This window comes from Muntiacus reevesi, chromosome 22 (genome assembly GCF_963930625.1).
Source record: "Muntiacus reevesi chromosome 22, mMunRee1.1, whole genome shotgun sequence".
Classification (NCBI taxonomy): Eukaryota; Metazoa; Chordata; class Mammalia; order Artiodactyla; family Cervidae; genus Muntiacus; species Muntiacus reevesi.
In genome coordinates, this window is record NC_089270.1 from 13,143,819 (window position 1) to 13,165,006 (window position 21,188).

The following is a 21,188-nucleotide window of genomic DNA, read 5'->3' on the forward strand; positions in this document are numbered from 1 at the left end:
CTTCGCATCACGTGGCCAAAGTATTGGCGTTTCAGCTTCAACATCAGTCCTTCCAATGAATACTCAGGACTGATTTCCTTTAGGATGGACTGGTGGGATCTCCTTGCAATCCAAGAGACTCTCAAGAGTCTTCTCCAGCACCACAGCTCAAAAGCATCAATTTTTTGGCACTCAGCTTTATAGTCCAACTCTCACATCCAATACATGACTACTGGAAAAACCATAGTTTTTAATAGATGGATTTTTGTTGGTAAAGTAATGTCTCTGCTTTTTAATATGCTGTCTAGGTTGGTCATAGCTTTTCTTCTAAGGAGCAAGGGTCTTTTAATTTCATGACTGCAGTCACGATCTGCAGTCATTTTGGAGCCCAAGAAAATAAACTCTGTCACTGTTTCCATTGTTTCCCCATCTATTTGCCATGGAGTGATGGGACCAGATGCCATGATCTTAGTTTTCTGAATGTTGAGTTTTAAGCCAGCTTTTCCCTCTCCTCTTTCACTTTCATCAAGAGGCTCTTCAGTTCTTCTTCACTTTCTGCCATAATGGTGGTGTCATCTGCATATCTGAGGTTATTGATATTTCTCCCAGCAATCTTGAATCCAACTTGTGCTTCATCCAGCCTGGCATTCCACATGATGTACTCTGCATATAAGTTAAATAAACAGGGTGACAATATACAGCCTTGACGTATTCCTTTCCCGATTTGGAACCAGTCTGTTGTTCCATGTCCAGTTTTAACTGTTGCATCTTAACCTGCATACAGATATCCCAGGAGGCAGGTCAGGTGGTCTGGTATTCCTATCTCTTGAAGAATTTTCCACAGTTTGTTATGATCTACACAGTCAAAGGCTTTTGTGTAATCAATAAAGCAGAAGTAGATGTTTTTCTGGAACTCTCTTGCTTTTTTTATGACCCAATAGATGCTGGCAATTTGATCTCTGGTTCCTCTGCCTTTTCTAAACCCAACTTGAACATCTGGAAGTTCACAGTTCACACACTGTTGAAGCCTGGCTTGGAGAATTTCGAGCATTACTTTTTTAGAGTGTGAGATGAGTGCAGTTGTGCGGTATTTTGAACAGTCTTTGGCATTGCCCTTCTTTGGGACTGGAATGAAAACTGACTTTTTCCAGTCCTGTGGACACTGCTGAGTTTTCCAAATTTGCTGGCATATTGAGTGCAGCACTTTCACAGCATCATGGAAGATGTTAGTATTCTTCATTTCAGAGAAGGTGACGGTTTGATAACCTGCTCATCAAGAGACCACCCGAGGCCAGACGAAAGCAGTGCCGGCCCTGCACACACCCTGATCCTTTCAGCAGCACTGCCCTTGAGCCTTTGCTATAAAACACCTCACCAAATCCTCCTCGGTGGGGACACACAGTTTTTCAGGGCAAGGGCCTGCTGTGTCCTCCTTTGCCTGACAAAGCAATAAACCTTTGCTTTTCTATTTCACCCAAAACTCTGTGTCTGAGATTTGATTCGGCACTGGTGCAGAGCGACTGAGCTTTTGGCATCATTTCTCCTGAAAACCTTTCAGTGTTCCCTCGTGTCCTCAGACGAAAGTCAGCTGTCAGCCCAGCACACTGCCCTCACTGAAGAGGTGCCGCTTCCTGGGCATGCCTCCTCCAGCCCCTACCCTCTCAGCTCTCATGTTCTTGGAGCTCCACGCACAGCAGGGCACCCTTGTCTGAATCCTTCACATTTGAACAAGATGCCTCCCCACCAGCTGCAATGTCCCTCCTGCCTTGCACACATCTGGGGCTCCCTGCCCCCCAGGATTCAGGTTCAGCTGCACCTGCTCTCTGCAGCCTTCCCCGGGTGATGGTGACCTCTATGCTACCAGAGCATGCAGACAGCAGAGGGTGCATTTCCGTGTTTGCCCCTTCCCCAGGTGGGCAAATAGCTGAGCAGGTGAGCGTCAAGGGCGAGGCTGAGACTCTACATCACACGGTCCTGGACTCAACCCCACTTTGCCAATCACTAAACCTGTGACCCTGACCTCATTACTTAATGCTGTAATCTGAACACTTGTGTTCCCCCAACATGCAGATGTTGAAACCTAATACGTGTTCTGAGGATTTAGGAGAGGAAGCTTTGGAAAGGAGCTTAGGGCATGAGGATGGAGACCCCTGAATGAAATCAGTGTCCTTGTAAAAGAGGCCCCACACCCACCCACAGAGCTTCCTCCCTGCCTTCCACCCTTCTGACTTCTTCCACCAGCAAGGAGTCAGTTGTCTGCAACCTGAAGAGGGTCTCCATCAGAACCTGACCTTGCTGGAACCCTGATCTTGGACTTCCAGCCTCCAGAACTGTGACATATAAATTTTTGTTCTTTATAAGCCACCTAGTCTACAGTATTTTCTGTAGTAGCTCAAATAGATCACAACATTTAAGCTCTCTCAGGTTCAACATCTTCGTTAGAAAAAAGAGAGAAAATAGTAGCCTCTACCTCATAGGATTAATAAAACAATTAAATAAGATACATAATGCACTTAGCGCAATGCTAAGTAAACACTCCATAAACGTTATAGTAGCCACCAGTCATTATTCACTGGAACCCGCACTGCTATTCTCTTGTCCTGGCAGACATTACTAATCTACCATAACCCTCAGCTTTGCTGAGCTGGATGGGACCCACCGAAGCCTTATCACAGCATTCCAAAGAGCCACTACCAATCAACTGCAGATGGTGCGTCAGGATGTCTGTCCAGTCACCCTTTGGATCCTAGCCTTCTGATGGCAGTGCCTGGTGCAGAACCTGGCACTTGATAGGTGTTCACAAGGATTATGCAAAAAATAAATGTCATAATTCCTTATATACCTTTTGCAGCATCTCTCGTCTTCTCTTAATTATTAGTTTTTGGTGGAGTTTTTTCTTCTCCTGCTTTAAGTCATTGTCCAACTTCTGTTTTATAGAAAAGACTTCTGTTTGAGCCCGCTCCAAGAGTACTTGCATCTGATCTTCATCCAAGTAGCCTGCTCTAGATGAAAAAGATGCAGAGTTAGTTAATGCACTGTCCAAACTCACCTGCAGCTTGAATGTGCTGCGAATGAATGTTTGTCTCCATATTAGTTTGGTTTGAATCAGAGAAATGGCAGCTAAGACATTACTAAAATGCAGGAAGGGAAAGTTCATCTTTTTTAGAGGCATGTAGAGGAAGCTCAACATCACAAGAGATATCACCTGTTAGGGCAGAAATTGGGGAAGAGTTTTTGGAGAACGTAACATTCAAGAGGACCACAGTGGAACAAATAGAATCTTCCAGGAGGAAATGCTGGACTAGGACCTCATGGTGACATGAATGGCACAAGCAAAGTCCAAGAGGTAAATCAGGGCAAGCTCGGTGTGAAAGTTAATTCTGTGTATCATATAGATTGGCCAGGGCGCCCACAGTAAAGATCACGCTTGAGTGTCTCTGTGAGGGTGTTTTCTTGTGAGATTAGCATTTGAATGGGTAGGCTCAATAAAGCAGATTGACTCTCCCCAAAGTGGGTGGGCATCACCCAGTCCACTGAGGGCCTGAATAGAATAAAACGTGGAGGAATAAGGAATTCCCCCCTTTTTTTCCTGCCTTGCTGTTGAACTGGAACATCTCATCTCATCTCCTTCTCTAAGACTGGGATTCCCCCAGTTCTCAGGCCTTTGGCTGAATTACACCACTGGCTTTCCTGTGCCTCCAGCTTACAGATGGAGATCCTGGGACTTCTCAGCCTCCAAGTCATGTGAGCCAATTCCTCAAACATGTTTTACTGCATCTGTTTTTCCAGTTGCTGCCAATATTACCACTACTGTTCCCAGTCTGTTTGCATCCCTGGTCGAGGCCCCTGCTTGGCACACAGTAAATTCTCCATGGAAGCTTGCTGAATGAATGGTAGACACACATTTCAGAAATACATCTCTGCCAACCTATTAAAATAGGATTTAAAAATCAGAGGTAATATACTTCCCTGGAAACTTCTCCCAACAGTACAACCAGCTGTCTGGTGCTTCTGCTCAAGGCAAGGAGCTGCTTCTTTCACTAGAGCGAAAATGAATCAGGAATGTCAAGTCAACTGCAGTGAAAAATTCATTAGCATCTTTGGTGTGAAGTGTTCATATAATTTGCACTTTATAGAATCCTCATTAAAGAGGGCAAGAGAGCTGCAAAGTCCTAATACAATTAGCTAAATAGTAGACCCAATCATAAAACCATGGTTGTCCTAAGAAAACCAACCTTATCATCACGACCCTATTCATTTTAGAGCTTGTAACATCCAAAGAATAAATTTCATTGTTGACAATCATGAATCTCAAAGACTAGATGAGAAGAAATGCTGTCAAGGGGCTAGAAGCTACAGTGATTAGCACCATTTACCTGGCCATGTGGTACCCCAAGGTTGCTGAGAAAAAATACCCAGGATCCAAGATAAGCATCTGTGTGTATATACTTAATTCCAAAGGTCAAGACATGGAAGCAACCTAAATGTCCATTGACAGATGAATGGATAAAGAAGATGTGGTATATACATGCATATACATAATGAAATATTACTCAGTCATAAACAGAAGGAAATAATGCAGATAATGCCATTTGCAGAAACAAGGGTGTACAATGATTTATTTATATGCATTGAATGAAATTTATTTCAGCCACCTTTTCCCCATGCAATGTTTAAATAAAAATCTTTGAGACACACACACACACACACACACACACACACACAAAAGAAACAAGGGTGTAGCTAGAGATTAGCATACTAAGGGAAGTAAGTCAGAGAAAGACAAATATCATGTGACAGTGCTTACATGTGGAATCTAAAAAAAAAGATGCAAATGGACTTATCTACAAAAAGAAAAAGCCTCACAGATATAGAAAATAAAGTTATGATTACCAAAGTAGGGAGGAGAGGTGGGATAAATTAGGAAGTTAAGATTAACATTTACACACCACTATATATATAAAATAAATAACCAACAAGGACCTACTGTATAACACAGGGAACTACATTCAATATTTTGTAATAACTGATAGAAAAGATTCTGAAAAAGAATATATATATACAGGCACACACACATTTACATGTATAACTGAATCAGTGTACTGTACACCTAAAACTACCACAACACTGCACATCAACTATAATTCAGTTAAAAAAAAAGCCCAAAACACAAGAAACAAAGGTGAATGCAAGAGCCAGCAGTGTGCCAGAGCTGAAGGAGAGGCAGGCGGTCCTCACCACGCAGTTCCTCTAAGCCTCCACCACTGATGCCTCAGTGAAATGCTGGGGATCTGCCTGAAAACCACTCAGGGTGAGGATGAACAGCTACATCAAGATTGGCCACAAGTTGGTACCTACTGAAGTTGACGATGGGCACATGTTGGCTCATTGTAAAGTCGTCTGAAATATTGACTATTTTTTAAAAATTTTATCATGCAAAGGATTCTTCTAACTAGAGAATTCTTAAGAAATAAGTCAAATAGCCAGTGCATTCAATGAATGTACAGAAGTAGGTGGTCTCTGGGCCTTCTGAGGAGGTGTTAGTGGTTAGGAACCCGCCTGCCAATGTAGGAGATTTAAGAGATGTGGGTTTCATCCCTGGGTCGGGAAGATCCCCTGGAGGACGGCATGGCATCCCACTCCAGTACTCTCGCCTGGAGAATCCTATGGACAGAGGAGCCTGGCGGGCTACAGTCCATGGGGTTGCAAAGGATCAGATACGACTGAAGTGACTTAGCAGCTGCAGCAGCAGATGGTCTCTATGAGAAATGTTGGAGGAAGGCTGTTTATCTGCCTTATCTGGGGTGGTTCAGGAGTCTTACCTCTCGTGTTTCTGGATGAGGAGGGTCAGCTGAGTAGACGCAGTGCTCAGCAGGCCTTGCACACGGGTCTCTAACGACTGGATGTTCTGGACCAGGTACTCTCTGTGGCCAAATCTTTTACTGAGATGATATCTCTTACTAGCCTGGAAAAAGTCCATTAACTCTTCGACACTCTCCTGTTTAAAAAAAAAATTCAAGAAAACGTGCCTAATTAAAATTTAGAGAAAATTATTTCCAGTCATTTAAAATATTACATTTTCTTTCTGAAGAAAAGACACAGGAATAGAAGCCCCGAGATGAATACCTTAAATGTCCCAGTCCTGAACAAAGGCTTAGAGAAAAGTACATACTAATAGGAACGGGAAACTGCTGTATAGCTCAGGGAGCTCAACTTGGTGTTTTGTGATGACCTAGAGGGGTGGGAAGGAGGCTCAAGAGGGAGGGGAAGATAGATAGATAGATAGATAGGTAGACAGATAGTTATAGCTGACTCTTATTGCTGTGTAGCAGAAACTAATACAATATTGTAAAGTAACTATCCTCCAGTTTAAAATAATTATATAAAAAAAAAGAAAGCGCTTTGAAAAGTGCATTCAAGACCCAGATAGTAAAGTCTTATCAAAACAATTTTCCTGCCTTAGGAATGGGATGTACATTTCACTCAGGTGTCCTTCACCCACATGTGGTAACACTTCTGAAGTTCCCCAAACACAGCGTCATGTCAGGGTACTGAAATTCTAGGATAAATCATCACTGGCTCTGACCCCAGAACCCCCACAGTTAGCGAGAACATGAGATGAGTCTGGTCACAGAGTAGCAAGAAGTTCTTAAAATTTACAAAATGCCTAAAAACCCAAGCAAGCACACGACAGTAATAATAGCCTAGAACACACTGGGTGCATTTTCTGGGCCTGGCACTGGACCCAGAGTGTTTCTCATCTTTTCTAACTTAATCCAGGGAGAGGATCCTATTATTCCCATTTCACAGATGAGGAAACTGAGTGCATATCACACAGCTGGTATATGACTGAGCAAGGCTTTGAACCTCAGCCGTCTAATTCCTGGGCCTGTGTTCTAGCTCAGTAGAGGTTGTCTCGCAAATCCAGCTTCAACCCGTAACACAGTAATTCAACCAGCAGAAATGAGACCTGCAGTAATTAAAACATCAGCCTTAGTGTATTATCCCACTGACTGGCTCTGCCGTCTCTTTTCCACCTGGCAGACTACTGTCCATGCAGTGGGTTCCTCGGAGGTTCAATGTCTTCTTCAAAAAGAAACATACGAGGTCCTGGACAGCCCCCTTTTTTCCACACAAAAGCTATAATCTTTTCAGGTCCAACAGCTGAGAATTTGCACTCTCCAGACAGTGAAGAGTGGAATGGTCAGCGGGATGTGTGCGAAGGCCAGCTTCTCCCTAAGAGTTCCTGGCAGCAGAATCAACAAAGCAGGAACACTGGGACAATATTTCCATCCTCCACGGAGCTGGATCCTGTGAGTCGACTGATCTGAGCCCTTGATGTTGGGAAGCTCAGAGTCGGGGTCCTCAGATACTAACGTTGTCTGTGCCATGGCACTACCATTATAGCTGTTACTTTTCCATCCCCAGTCTTATGAACAATAACACATATTCTTTCCAACATGGAGAGTCAGACCCAGCTCATCATGAGGAGTAAGTAAACTGACAGCAAAGTCTGTTCATCCCTAAGGGATGCTCTAAGGTCCGAATAGCTACCCAGGAGCTAATTTACTCTCGTAAAGTTTTAGTGGGAAAAACCAAGAGGAAAAGGAGAGGCTGGCTAGTTCTTTTCATGCTCAGATGTCCAGTACCTTCAGAGAGGGGTCCTCTCTTCCCAGAAGGCTCACGAGGGCCACCTGATCTCCTCCTGGGATGGCTCTGCTCTGTCACAACCCTTACTCACGGGGCTTGAGTCAGGACCAGAACTCTGGTGTGTTACTGAGCACCAGTGATTTCATTCTGTGTATACAGGGCATCTCTGGGTGGCTCAAACGGTAAAGAATCCGCCTGCAGAGCGACAGACCTGGGTTCCATCTCTGGGTTGGGAAGATCCCCCTGGAGCAGAGCATGACAACCCACTCCAGTATTCTTGCCTGGAGAATCTCCATGGACAGAGGAGCCTGGCGCGCTGCTGTCCATGGGGTCACAAAGAGTCGGACATGACTGAGCGACTAAGCCCACGCACACAAGTGCAGATAAAATACCTCAGGCAGGCCTCGTGAAAATAGTGACAGTCTCATATAAACTATAGGTTTGGCCAAAAGATTCGTTTGGCTTAAAAGGTTACAGAAAAACCCAGATGAACTTTTTGGCCAATCCAGTGTGTGCACAGTCATCTAGGAATTCATTCTGTCTGGATTAATGACACTCAAGCTTCCATGCACAAACACCCACAAATTCACCCAAGTCTATGAAGGCAGAGATCATAAGCCCTAGGCACACATCACCACACATGTGCGCACACACGTACATATATGCACTTATATATTTCTATTTTTAACTGCTATATACATTAAACATATATTGTGCCAAGCACTGGCTTTCTGTGAATTAGATTAAATCTGTATCATGCTGCTTTTAGTATGGGGACTCTATTACTTCCATTTTACAGATAAGGGAACTGAGACTCAGAGACACTAGGCAATTTGCTTTACTGACAGGTGGTGGAACTAGAATTCAAGTCCAGGGGAGCCTGAGTACCGGGCCTGTGCTTCAAGCCACCATTTGCCCTGCTTACTGGAAAGCTATCCTCTCCATCAAGAGGTGGAAGGAAGACAGGGTTAGTTCACTGGAACCCAGCACAAAAGAGACAGGACTTAACTCGGGGAGAGGAGACATTTAGTGAAGCAGCTCAGGAAAATGACTCCTCTATCAGAGGGAGCCTCATTTGAGGCATTACCTGTATTTTAGAGTAATCTTGCAGCAGCATTTTTGCTGCCTCTGGCTTCAGCTCTCCTTTGAAAATAGCGCTTTTTATCTGGGTGAAAAAGATACTGTGCAGTTGGTTCCTCTGGAAAATGGCCAGCTGCCTGTGGGCCTTGGCCAAGTCCTCCTCCTGCTCCAGAGCCAGCGACCTCCTCAGGCATTCCTGCTCCAGGCCATGGAGGGTCCGCAGGAGGCTGCTGCACTCGACGGCGGACTGCGGAGAGAAGAGGGAATGCGTGGGCGGTGATGCACCAGCTGGGTGTGTATAGGCAGATACATGCATCATGCAAGCACACACACGTATATGTGTGTGCAAATGTGTACACACAGCACACACACATGCACAATGCACATAAATACGCCTGGCAATAACGCATGTACATGCACACTCATACAGGCACACACATGTACATGCATGCACCATCGGCATGCATATGCACATTGGACACTGATGTGCATAGCAAAAATACACACACATGTAAAGTTACATACACATGCATACACATGTACACACAGCACATATACATGCAGCACCGACACACACACATGCACATATACACATGCATAGTGCAGATAAACACACCCAGAAATAATGCATATACATGCACACACATACAGGCACACACACAATACACATGTACACACAGGGCACACGCATGCACCATCAACACACACATGCACAGTGCACCTAAATGCACATAGCAATAATGCACATACATACACACAAAGAAGCACACACGTGCATGCACATGTAAACACACACACAGCATGCATGTACCCGCAAACATACACATGCACACACACACAGTGCATATAAGTGCACACAGCAACAAGCAGTGCACATACACACTCAAAGATACAGGTTTGCACATATGCACACAGCAATGCACTTACACACAGTACACACATGCACATGCAAGCACATGTGTGTGTGTACACCCACATGGAACGCACACAGGTATACACGCATACACAGAACCATCTCAAGAAAATTCATAACGGTGGAAATCTTCAAATCAAACTGCCTGAAAATAGCCTGCAAAATGGAAACATCAATGGACTGTGCTATTAGGCCTCTCAAGCTTATTTCCATCATCTTTCATTCTTAACTTAGTTGAAGAGAAAAATACCAGTGATCAGGCCCAAGCTGAGATCATTTGTGCTAAAGGGAGGCACAGAGGAGGTAAGAAGTGGCTCTGGGATGCCTGCACTTTCCATGGTCTAGAGAGAAGTAGGGGACACACTTTCACTGAGTTCCTGATGCATCTGCACTCCCAGCATCTCAGAGACTCACGCTGCAGGAGGGCGTGTTAGTAATCCCACCTGCAGGGGCAGCATTCTAAGAAGACTCCAAGATCCCTGGCCCCTGGCATAGACATCACATGAATCCCCTCCTTTTCAGGGGACATAAACTTTGAAGATGTTGGGACTGTCACTGCCACGATCAGATTATTCTGTGGAAAAGCTGAAGAGGTCTCGATGATGTAATTAAGGTCCCTAATCAGCTGACTCTGAGTTAATCAAAAGGGAGGGAGGTTATTCTGGGTGGACCTGACTTATAATATGGAGAGTCCTGAAAAGAGGGACGGGATCTTCCTGAGAAGCGAGCTCCTCTCCTCCTGGCTTGGAGGAAGCGAGTCACATGTGTGAACTGTCTACTGGGAAGGGATGCCTACAGGAACCAAGGGCCTGTGCTACAACCACAAGGAAGTGAACTCTGCCAACAACTGGGCTGAGCTGGGACCAGAGCCCTGAGCTCCAGGGGAGCAAAGGCCGCCCTGCTGAGACCACGCTGCCCAGCTTGTGAGACCAACCCCCACCCCCCCACACCAAGGACCCAGTTACACTGCATCCAGACTCTGGACCACGGAAACTCTGAGAAGGTAAGCATCATTTTAAGTTGCTAAGGCATGGCGATCTGGTAAGTAAACACAGTTTACAGGAAGCTCAGGAAACACAAGCGAAGCCTCGTTCCCCAGTACCTGCCAGTACCTGGGAGAGGAGCAGAGGTGTCAAAGCCAAATGTTTAGGCTCCAAGACACCGGACAGGGTGACATGTTGGTGAGCTTGTCATGGGAAGGTGCACGTGTCTGGGAGGTAGAGGGCACAGCAGTCTCAGAGGTCAAGGTCAAGGGGGCATGGGATGGCAGCTATGGCCAGGCTGAGCAGAGACCCGGGGAGAGCAGCGGGGTGATGACAGAGAGGGAGAGGGCTCCACCTCCTCCAGCTGAACAGGAGAATCATGTGCTCTGCGTCTCTGTTCTGCTCTGCGTCCTCAGTATCCCCATCTCCTAATCCCCCACAACACAGACCTGCCCACCTTCACCTCCAATTGCTCACAAAAGCCTATCACAGTGATACACCCATTTTAGCTTCTCTGACTGACTTTTCAATGTGTTCCGAATCTGGCTCAGAAAGAGGAGTGTTATTTATTTGGGGCCCAAGCAGCTAGCTGCTGGCACTGGACCATCTCTGCCCTCGGGGACCATCCCAGAGAGCCTGGCACATGTGAAGAGCAGCAGGCACAGCACCAGAACCCAGAGGACTTCTGTTCTTGTCGCCTCAGCCACATCCTGAAGCCAGTCCAACAGTTAACGGTTGGCCTCGGAGGCCAGAAAACATCACTGTCCTCTTTAAAAACTGGTTTTATACAAACGACTGGATGAGACTTTTCCTAGTCACTCTCCTGGAGAGAGTGGTTATTCACAGCTGACTCAATCTACGTTAGAGAATGCAAGCCACCACAAGGGTGTGGGGCCCTGACTCTGGGCATCACAGAGATGTTCTGCCTAAGAGCATCTCAGGGGAGTAGGTGGTACCTAAGAGGGTCCATTCAACCAACAAAGTGACCTTCTTTTTCTGACTGTATGGAATTCAACAAGCCCCCATTTATTTTAATTGATAAGAATGAAACATGGGATGAAATCTGTTAAACTTCTCACAGCCAGGACCAAAAGAACACACACACACGCAAATCCTAAAAGATGATTATCTGTGCTTGCTTATAATAGTGGGGCTTCCCGGGTGGCTCAGTGGTATAGAATCTGCAGCATTTCTGCAGAAGAATAAGGCACAAGGCAATGACGTGCTTGTCATAGTGGAACACTCCCTGAAGCAACTGTTGATGGGAGACCCCCATGTATATGCATACTACCCTCCTAGAAGGGTCTAGAGATCCACAGAAATGTGTTCATCCCCTGCTCCAGTTCAGTCCTCCTGTCGCACAGACGAGAGACTAAACTCTAAAGCAAAGGACACCCCTTCCCAGGCCTGCCAACCAGGAGAGGTCGTGTGAAGTGGCCTGGCATGGGACACACTAGAGAGAGGTGGGGAGTGGGGCAAGGTGGAGACAGAAAGCCCTGCCTACAGGGCCAGCCACCGTCAGCCCACCAAGCGAGGCTCTGCCAGACTATGCACTCGGTGTGGCCACATCTTCCCATTTTTTTTAAAAAGAAGCTGAAAGTCTGGGTTTTCCTCCAAATTTTTATATTTTAAAAATTGGTAACAAATGTGCATTTTTAAAGATACATTAATATAATGGTCATTCACCCCAACTCCCCACTGAACTTTCCACTAAAATAGACTTTTCAGAGAAATGAGGCATGTTTATACTTTGACTTCAAATTCGTGAAAAAGTAACCTGCATGGAGGGATTGGGGGGCATTGACCAGAACAGGGCATTTCAATCCTGGCTCAAGAATCGCAGGCCTGAGCCAGGGTATTCTGGCAATTGCTATTCAGGCTGACTCTACACCATCAAGATGGGGAACACAATGGAAACAGTGACAGACTTTATTTTCTTGGGCTCCAAAATCACTACAGATGGTGACTGCAGCCATGAAATTAAAAGATGCTTGCTCCCTGGAAGAAAAGCTATGACCAACCTAGATAACACATTAAAAAGAAGAGACTTGACTTTACTGACAAAGGTCTGTCTAGTCAAGGCTATGGTTTGTCCAGTGGTCATGTATGGATGTGAGAGTTGGACTATAAAGAAAGCCGAGCACCGAAGAATTGATGCTTTTGAACTGTGGTGTTGGAGAAGACTCTTGAGAGACTTTAAGACTGCAAGGAGATCCAACCAGTCCATCCTAAAGGAAATCAGTCCTGAATATTCATTGGAAAGACTGATGTTGAAGCTGAAGCTCCAATACTTTGGCCACCTGAGGCAAAGAACTGACTCATTGGAAAAGACCCTGATGCTGTGAAAGATTGAAGGCAGGAGGAAAAGGGGACAACAGAGGATGGAATGGTTGGATGGCACCATCGACTTGATGGACATGAGTTTGAGCAAGCTCCGGGAGCTGGTGCTGGTAGGGAAGCCCGGCATGCTGCAGTCCATGGGGTTGCAAAGAGTTGGACACAACTGAGTGACTGAACTGAACTCAACCACACCATCAAAAATGTGAAATCGTGTTCAGAAATTATGACTGTACTAAGTGACACTCGCTGTACTCAATTTAGCAGGCTGAGCAGATTGTAAAAATGTTTTATAGAAGTAAATCCACCAGGGGTGGTTACAGTATAAGCGTTCTTGCACCTAAGGCATTCTTCCCTTTAGGACACACAGAGAGGAGTTAGGTGACTTCAGGGAGCCTAGGGCAGGTGGTGCTGGCGCTGCCTCTTCTCCAAGCAGCTGGGGAGCCAGCAGATCTGGAAGAGAGTCCTGGGACACGCACATACCCTGAACGGCCAGTGGCTGCTTGCAGGAAGCTGGGCAAGTCACTTTCCCTCTGGGCTTCCGTTTCCCCAGCTCAAACTGAAAAGATTTCATAGGCTGGCTGTTTTATGCCATGGGCTTCTTTAAAGTTACACGAAATAATGAAACATGATAAACAATGTATAAAACAGGGCCGACAGTGCCAAGTTCTGGTCTAAGTCCTACACAGATATTAATATTAACTGTTCTATAAGACAGGAGTTATCATTATCCCCCGTTTAAGGATGGGGAAACCAAGACCCAAGGAGCCCGAACAATGCACCTGGAACAACAGAGTGAGCTCAAAACCTAAGCCACCTGCACTCAGAGTCCACAGTCAGCACGGGCCCCCCAAGAGCCTCTCCCTGGAGAAATGCTTTGAAAACTGTTTGGGATTACATAGGCCTTCCAATGTGAACAGAATTCACTGCTATATTAATTACTGGAATTCCTAAACTTTACTCAAGAAAACTGATACCACCCATTTCTTTCTTTTTAAGCTAATTTTTGGAAGAATAATATGACTGACATATTTTCATGCATTTTTATTTAAAGACGACTATCATGAAAGAACAGATAAGTACAAGGTCATCAATATTTTCTAAGATGGAATGGTTTGCACAGACCAAAAGGGAAATAGCTCTAAAACCTTTTGCTATTCAGGTGGTATTTTTGGAAGCAGGTTGGCTTAAATAAAGAGGCTGGTCTCTGGACAAGGTGGCCTGGGGGATCCAGAGGGATGGTCCCCCTACCCTGGCCCCTGCATGGATGGGGCAGGACACTGTGTCACCCCTTCTTCACGCCCCCAACAGCCAGTGTAAATAATGAGCCAACACTTAAAACTGCATCGCCCCAGGTGGCCGTGAGGTGCAGTCACTGGGATGAGCTGCCTGCCTGGGTCTTGGTCCACCCACATGTCCTAGGGCAGGTGACCTTCTCTCCATCTGATTCCTTACCTATAAACATGGGATCCTATCAATTGCCACCTCCCTGAGTGAGTGTGAATATTTGAAGAGAAGGTCCAGGTGATGAGCTTAGAACAATTCTTGGCCCATAGTGAATGCTAAGTAAGTGTGAGAGCGTTTCATGAAATCAGAAACTGTACTGTGATGGTGAGTGGAAACAAGCATGATAAACTGTTAATGAACTGCATAAGCCTCACTCTGTAAAAAATATATACATATTTAAAGCAAAAGGCTTATGCTGAAATCCTAGGACAGGAGTGGGGGCCTTTAGCATAGCTATGTCTCTAGGCTGAGACACAGCAGAACTCAACAAACAGGCTGAAGGAATGTTGGTCTGCTTTTGAGTGGTCAGATGGGTTTCAACTTTTTTTAGGGGGGGCAGTTCTTTTTATGCTGTGGAGCTGGAGTTGGCAAGCTTTCAGTAAAGAACAAGATAAATATTTTAGGCTTTGCAGGACCCATTGGGTCCTGTCACATATTCTTTTTTTGTAATTTTTATTTTTTGCAATTCTTTAAAAATGACGAAACCATTCTCAAGGGTCAGACAGAAAAAGGCCAGGCAGGATTGGACTCCTGGGTCCCAGCTTGCTGACCTCTGCTTTCCAGTCCTTCTCAAGCCTTCCTTATTGAATGTGTATTATTTTTATCAGAAAAAAAATTAGAACAAATTAAGGAAATAAGAGAGAGAGAGAGAATGAGGCTGTTTGGGACTGAATCACTAACTGTGTTTAATGCATTCTTTTTAAGTGCTGAGCTCAAGGAAACACGGTCCTGACCTGTAAAGTCATGGGTGGAGTCATGGATGGATATCAGCTAGGGGAGCTACAGTGAGCTAAACAGTGCCCCCTCCTTAAAAAGATACATCCTCCTTCTAACTCCAACACCTGATGAATGTGATCTTTGAAAGCAGGGTCTTCGCAGATGTACTTAAGGATCTCATGAGGTCATCCTAGATTATCTGGGTGAGCCCTATATCAAAAGATGAGTGTCCTTATAAGAGATGGAAGAGAAGGTGACAGTGTCAAGGGGCCATGTGAAGACAGAGTTTAAGATTGGAGGGCTGTGGCCACAAGCTGAGGATTGCCTGGAGCCACCAGAAGTTGGAGGAGGCGGGGGCAGGGGGGATTTATCCTCAAGAGATTTCAGAGGGGGCTCGTCCGGCTGACACTGTGATTTTGAACTTCTGGCCTTCAGAACTGTGAAAGAATGAATTTCTGTAGTTTTAAGCCACTAGGTCTGTGGTCATTTGTTACAGCAGCTGCAGGAAATTCATACAGGAGCCGAACAGAAGATAAGTCACACTTATTTTCTCATCCCTAAAATGAGATGGGTGTTGAGGTGAAGGGACCCCAGTTGCAGGGTAGTGGGTGGGAGCAAGACAGTGTAAATTGCTCCTCTCTGCTTTACTGCCCAGTCCACGGTCTGACCACAGGTGACCATCTGAGGGCCAGGAGGCGTCACCCCAAGAGCTCTACTCACTCCTAGGTAATTCTGTGCACAGTCTGGGGAATGGACATTAGGAGTCGAGAAGCTTGTTCCTAAGTAGATGTTAGACCTCCCTAACAGGATATGGATCAGGATATGTGGGCTCAAGTCACTGGAGCCAACCACCATCTCTTCCATGGAGGAAGGAAGAAGTTAGGCTGGATTTATGCACTTGGGAAAAGAAAAAACCTCTGGCATGATTCCTTTCAAGAAAGCAACTGAAGCGATAACCCTATATGCAAAACAGAAAAAGAGACACAGAAGTACAGAACAGACTTTTGAACTCTGGGGGAGAACGTGAGGGTGGGATGTTTTGAAAGAACAGCATGTATATTATCTATGGTGAAACAGACCACCAGCCCAGGTGGGATGCATGAGTCAGGTGCTCGGGCCTGGTGCATTGGGAGGACCCTGAGGAGTCGGGTGGAGATGTAGGTGGGAGGCGGGATCGGGATGGGGAATACGTGTAACTATATGGCTGATTCATGTCAATGTATGACAAAACCCACTGAAATGTTGTGAAGTGATTGGCCTCCAACTAATAAAATAATATTTAAAAAAAAAAAAAAGAAAAAGAAAGCAACTGACACCATCTTAGAAAAATGAGAGCTGGTCTCTGATCAACAGAGGCCGGCCCTGGAAAGGTTGACGGATCAGCACTCCCAGACCCCACACTGTGCAGGAGAGCCTTCTGTAGCCCAGGCCCGGGGACTCCTTTCCTGCATTACTTTTCCCAGCCACTCGGAGAGGCGGGTGCCCTCGGCCTCGATTCACAGACTTACAGAAGCTAATCAGGGCTTTCAGGAGCAGAGGGGAGTCCAGGCTTGTCTGGTTCCAGAGCCCGTGCTGGAGACAGAACTGTGACCTGGTGCGGTGCAATCCAGATGGACACACGTGCACTGCCATCACAGCCCCCTGAGCTATGCCTTCCCAGAATGAAGCCTTTCTACCCATGACCTTCCACGGCACTTGAACGTGCCTCTGTTATAACACAGCTGAACGAAGTCATACTTGTCATATGTGAGGGTATACGGTCCTTCATTAGACTATGAACTTCTCAAATGCAAGAACCACGTCTCAGCGTTCTCTGCACCTTCAGTAGATGCTTTCTAAATGAATTCTGGGAGGGTGGACGGATGGATGGATGGATCTGTAGATGGACAGGTGGATGGAAGAGTGGTAGGTAGATAAATGGATAAATGGATGGATGGATGAATGTGTAGATAGACAAGAATGGTGGTAGGTGGATGGACGTGTTGGGAGTTGGATGGACAGAAGCATGGATGAGCCAAGAGTGAATAAATGGATGGATGAATGAGTAGATGGGACAGATGGAAGGGTGGCAGGTGGGGAGAATGGATGGACAGATGGATGGATAAAATGGATGGATGGGTAAATGATGAATCCCTGAGAGGAAGGAGGGAGGCAAAAGAAAGGCTCCCTTTCAAAGCTGCCTTACCCTCTCACTAACACGTTTCAGCACCTCTTCTGCTTCCTCCATGGCTGCCATCTCCCTCTGGTACTGGCTTTCTGTCTTCTTTCTTGCTTCCAGGTCACACTCGGCCGTCAGAGCCACCATCTTCCGATCATACTCCTCTTGTATTTCTTTCTCCAGCAACAGAAACTGCTTTTTGAACACAGCAGTCATCCTCCTCTCCACCTGCGGGGAGAGCTGGCCACTGCTGGTCAGATTTTTCAGCAGAAGAGCAATGATATCTTTGCTGATTTGAGTTCGACAAGCTTCCAGGTCTGAGTCTGCCCGATTCAAGGTTGCAATTTCCAACCTGGGAAACACAGAGGTCAAGAGAATTCCATTACATAAATTTGCAACAGAAACCATAGGTCTCTCAGAGCGCTGAGGTTTTTCAATTATTTGTGGGCAAGGTCTTTCTGTTTTTCTTTTCTCTCCTTTTCTCCTCTTCCACTCTCCTCTTCTCCTCTTCCACAGTTACAAAAGCACAGTGGATAAAGTAGCAGAATCTTATTTAATAAAATTCCAACCATGTTGGAAACTACATGGAATATACCTAATATAAGACATGGTCTTTCTCAACAAGCCATAAATCAACAACATCAACAAGACTAAGAGAAGATGGTTAAATATTTGGAGGATTTTAAAATTAAAATTTACTTTTTTCCAATTAAAAATTAATTTATAGGTGTGCCAACTAAATGTAACATGGTATCCTGTATGGAATCCTGGAACATAAAAAGGACATTAAAAACTAGGAAAACTAAATAGAGTTTAATTAATAATAAAGTAACAGTATTGGTTCATTATTTTTTTTTCATTATTTTTTAACAAATGTACTGTAGGAATGGAAGATTTTAATAATAGGGGAATCTGAGTACAGGGTATGTACAAACTCTCTGTACTATTTTCTCAATTTTTATGGAAATCTAAAACTGCTCTAAAAATGAAGTCTACTCAAGAAATATTTGTGAGATACTTCACAGGGTCTCAGATTCTGAAACTTGATTGTGACAGTGGTTATACAACTAAAGATACACATATACATCAGACTGTTTTCAATGTGGGTGAATTTTATGGTATCTTGGTTATACCTCTACAAAACTATTAAAATATACAAACAACAAAATTAATTTATGCTCACAATAGAAAAATTTGGGAAATAAAGAAACACAGAAAAAGACCTCATTAACTATAGGTCTACCACCCAATCAGAACCAATGAAAGCATTTTGTTGTATTTGCTTTCAGTTTTTTTCTCTGCACATATTTTAGTTACATAGATCCAAGTACAGTTTTGTCCTTTTTCCAATTATTGCTATAACAGGCATCTTCCAATGGTATTTAAAAATTGAAAAAGTTTCTTCTATAATGGTTGCAAAATATCTCACAATGTGATGTACCATGATTCAAGGACTTGTTCTTTTAGTGGTGCACATGTGGGTTACTCGCAAAATTCAAAATCTAAAATAACCTGAAATAAATATCATTTGTAAAGAGTTTTTGATAGTCACAACGATCTCTTCAGGATTATTTCCACAAAGGATATCAAATGTGGGTCAGATGTGACCATCATGCTAAAACGACTTTCCAGAAAAGCTCCCTATCAATGCCTAGGGTCCTTATTTCACCCGCCCCTCTACTGAAACATTTTTACCAATTTGATAGAAAATGCCATCTGACTGTAAAATATAAGAGTTTAAGAAAACTTTACTATGGATATTTTTAACCATTTAAAAGTAGAATAGTAGGATTCCCAACGTAACCATTATTCAACTTTGAAAATTGTCAATATTTACCAATCAAATATTTATTCTTCAAAGTCTGACCATTTTACAGCAAATCCAGGATATTTCATTTTACTTTGAATTTCCTCAGTATGTATCATTAACTATCAGGAATATATGTGTGTGTATATATATATAATGTTTATATACATATATTCTGGCTTCCCAGGTAGCACAGTGGTAAAGAATTTGCCTGCCAATGCAGAAGATATAGGAGACATGGGTTTAGTCCTTGGATCTGGAAGATCCTGTGGAAGAGGAAATGGCAACCCACTTCAGTATTCTTGCCTGGAAAGTTCTACAGACAGAGAAGCCTGATGGGCTACAGTCCATGGGGTTGCAAAGAGTCAGAGATGACTAAGACACACAGAGTATATAAATACACATACACAAAAGTGAATGTACATGTATATATACACACTTAAGTGCACATGTGTGTCTATAAGTGTATATATATGTTTATGTTTATCAGTTTTACCAAATCTTGATGTCATTATATTAAATATCATTTAACCCTATCATATTTGAAATGTTAACAATAATTCCAATAATTAGTATCAGTCACTATTCAAACTACCTCAAGTGTCCCAAAATAATTTTTACGATGGAAAGTTTAATTCAAGAACCAAACAAAATCCCACGATGCTGACTAAGTCCACTTTAGACTATATCATTCTGCCGTTCCATTTTCCTTTGCATACCACTGATTTGTTGGGAAAACCAGGTCACTCATCCTGCAGAATCTCCAACATTCTGGGATTGGCTGATTGCTTCCAAGGGTGTCATGGTTCTTCTATCCTCTGTTTTTCCACAAACAACTAGTTAGATCTAAGGTCTTGATTAGCGTCAGATTCAATTTGTTTTTGAAAATGTACCGTTAGTGGTGGTAACATGTGTTTCCTGTAAAGTCATACTATGGGTGTATGACTCTACAAAATACAAAGATGGATCACAGCAAGATCTCTATACCAGGAAATTCCCTATTAACCTTTCACCTAATGGTCTCAGTATGCATTGTAATTGTTAGCTAGATCTATGATACCATTAGGGGTTGGGGGAAAAAATCACAGTTTCTAATTCTATTATTTCTTCTATATTTTTTAAGCTATAATTCTTCAAAGAGAAGGACTTTCTCTCCTCAACAATGCAGCTACTCTGACATAAAGCTCATAATTAGGATAGATGTTTGAGTCTTTGCTAATTAAAGAGTTGGTGTCATAGCAACCTCCAAGGGTGACAAATGAGTTGGGAGTTTGTTCATTGGTTTATTTGCTTGTTTGTTTTGGTATGAGAGCAAAAGATTAATAAAACTTTTCCCAACTCCCTGGGAAACTGAGCTTTGGCTAACTTTTACCTGAAAACCTCAGAAGGGCAAGAACACCAAATGTGATACTAGGCGACATGGCTTATTATAAAAATGATGTCTGGTTGATAAATTACATCTGGATGAGAGGACTTGTAAATGAACCATACATTCTGAATAGGGAAGCATCCTCTGAACTTCTCTGAATAAGGTCATTCTTGGACCTATGCATGTTCCTTGTGGAACGCTGGAAGCTAGGCCCATGAGTTCCTACAGAAGATGCTGGCAACTGTGGGGTATGAAACGTTTAAGCTAAGAAGGCTCCCACACTTGCCTGAAGTGGACTGAATCTCCTTGCACCAGTGCTGTGTGATTTGGGGAGAAAACACCTCCCGGATAGCTGTAGGTTGCAGTGTGACCTGAGACAAGGGCACCTGCAGAAGAACGTCTAACGCTGCACTCACAGTGGACACAAACGCTGTGCTCCGCCCTTGAGTTACACAGAAGGAGTTGAGTGTGGCCTACGGAAGTCTTAAGAGTCCAAATGTTGAGGTGAACCTAGCCTCTGCCTAGATTCACTATGAAACTGTAGTTTTGTTACATATTTGGTAGGTTTCAATCAACTACAGCCATTCTTCTTTCTAATGCTCAAATTTTACCGTTTTAGATCAAAATGGTCCCCATGTCCTTTAGACCAAATCGATCTAGTTTTAAACAAAAGCTCGTCCATTTCATTC

General features: G+C 44.1%; 1 protein-coding gene across 5 annotated transcripts in view; it reads right to left on the bottom strand.

The window, feature by feature from the left end:
• EVC2 (EvC ciliary complex subunit 2) overlaps nucleotides 1-21,188 on the bottom strand; it is a 149,957-nt gene that overhangs the window by 58,134 nt on the left and 70,635 nt on the right. For all 5 annotated transcript variants that reach the window (XM_065914640.1, XM_065914639.1, XM_065914643.1 and 2 more), the window contains exons 10-13: nucleotides 17,351-17,675; nucleotides 8,717-8,956; nucleotides 5,802-5,977; nucleotides 2,822-2,981 (exon numbers count right to left, since the gene is read on the bottom strand). In XM_065914640.1, the coding sequence (XP_065770712.1) occupies nucleotides 2,822-2,981; nucleotides 5,802-5,977; nucleotides 8,717-8,956; nucleotides 17,351-17,675 (901 nt within the window). The remainder of the gene's footprint in view (nucleotides 1-2,821; nucleotides 2,982-5,801; nucleotides 5,978-8,716; nucleotides 8,957-17,350; nucleotides 17,676-21,188) is intronic.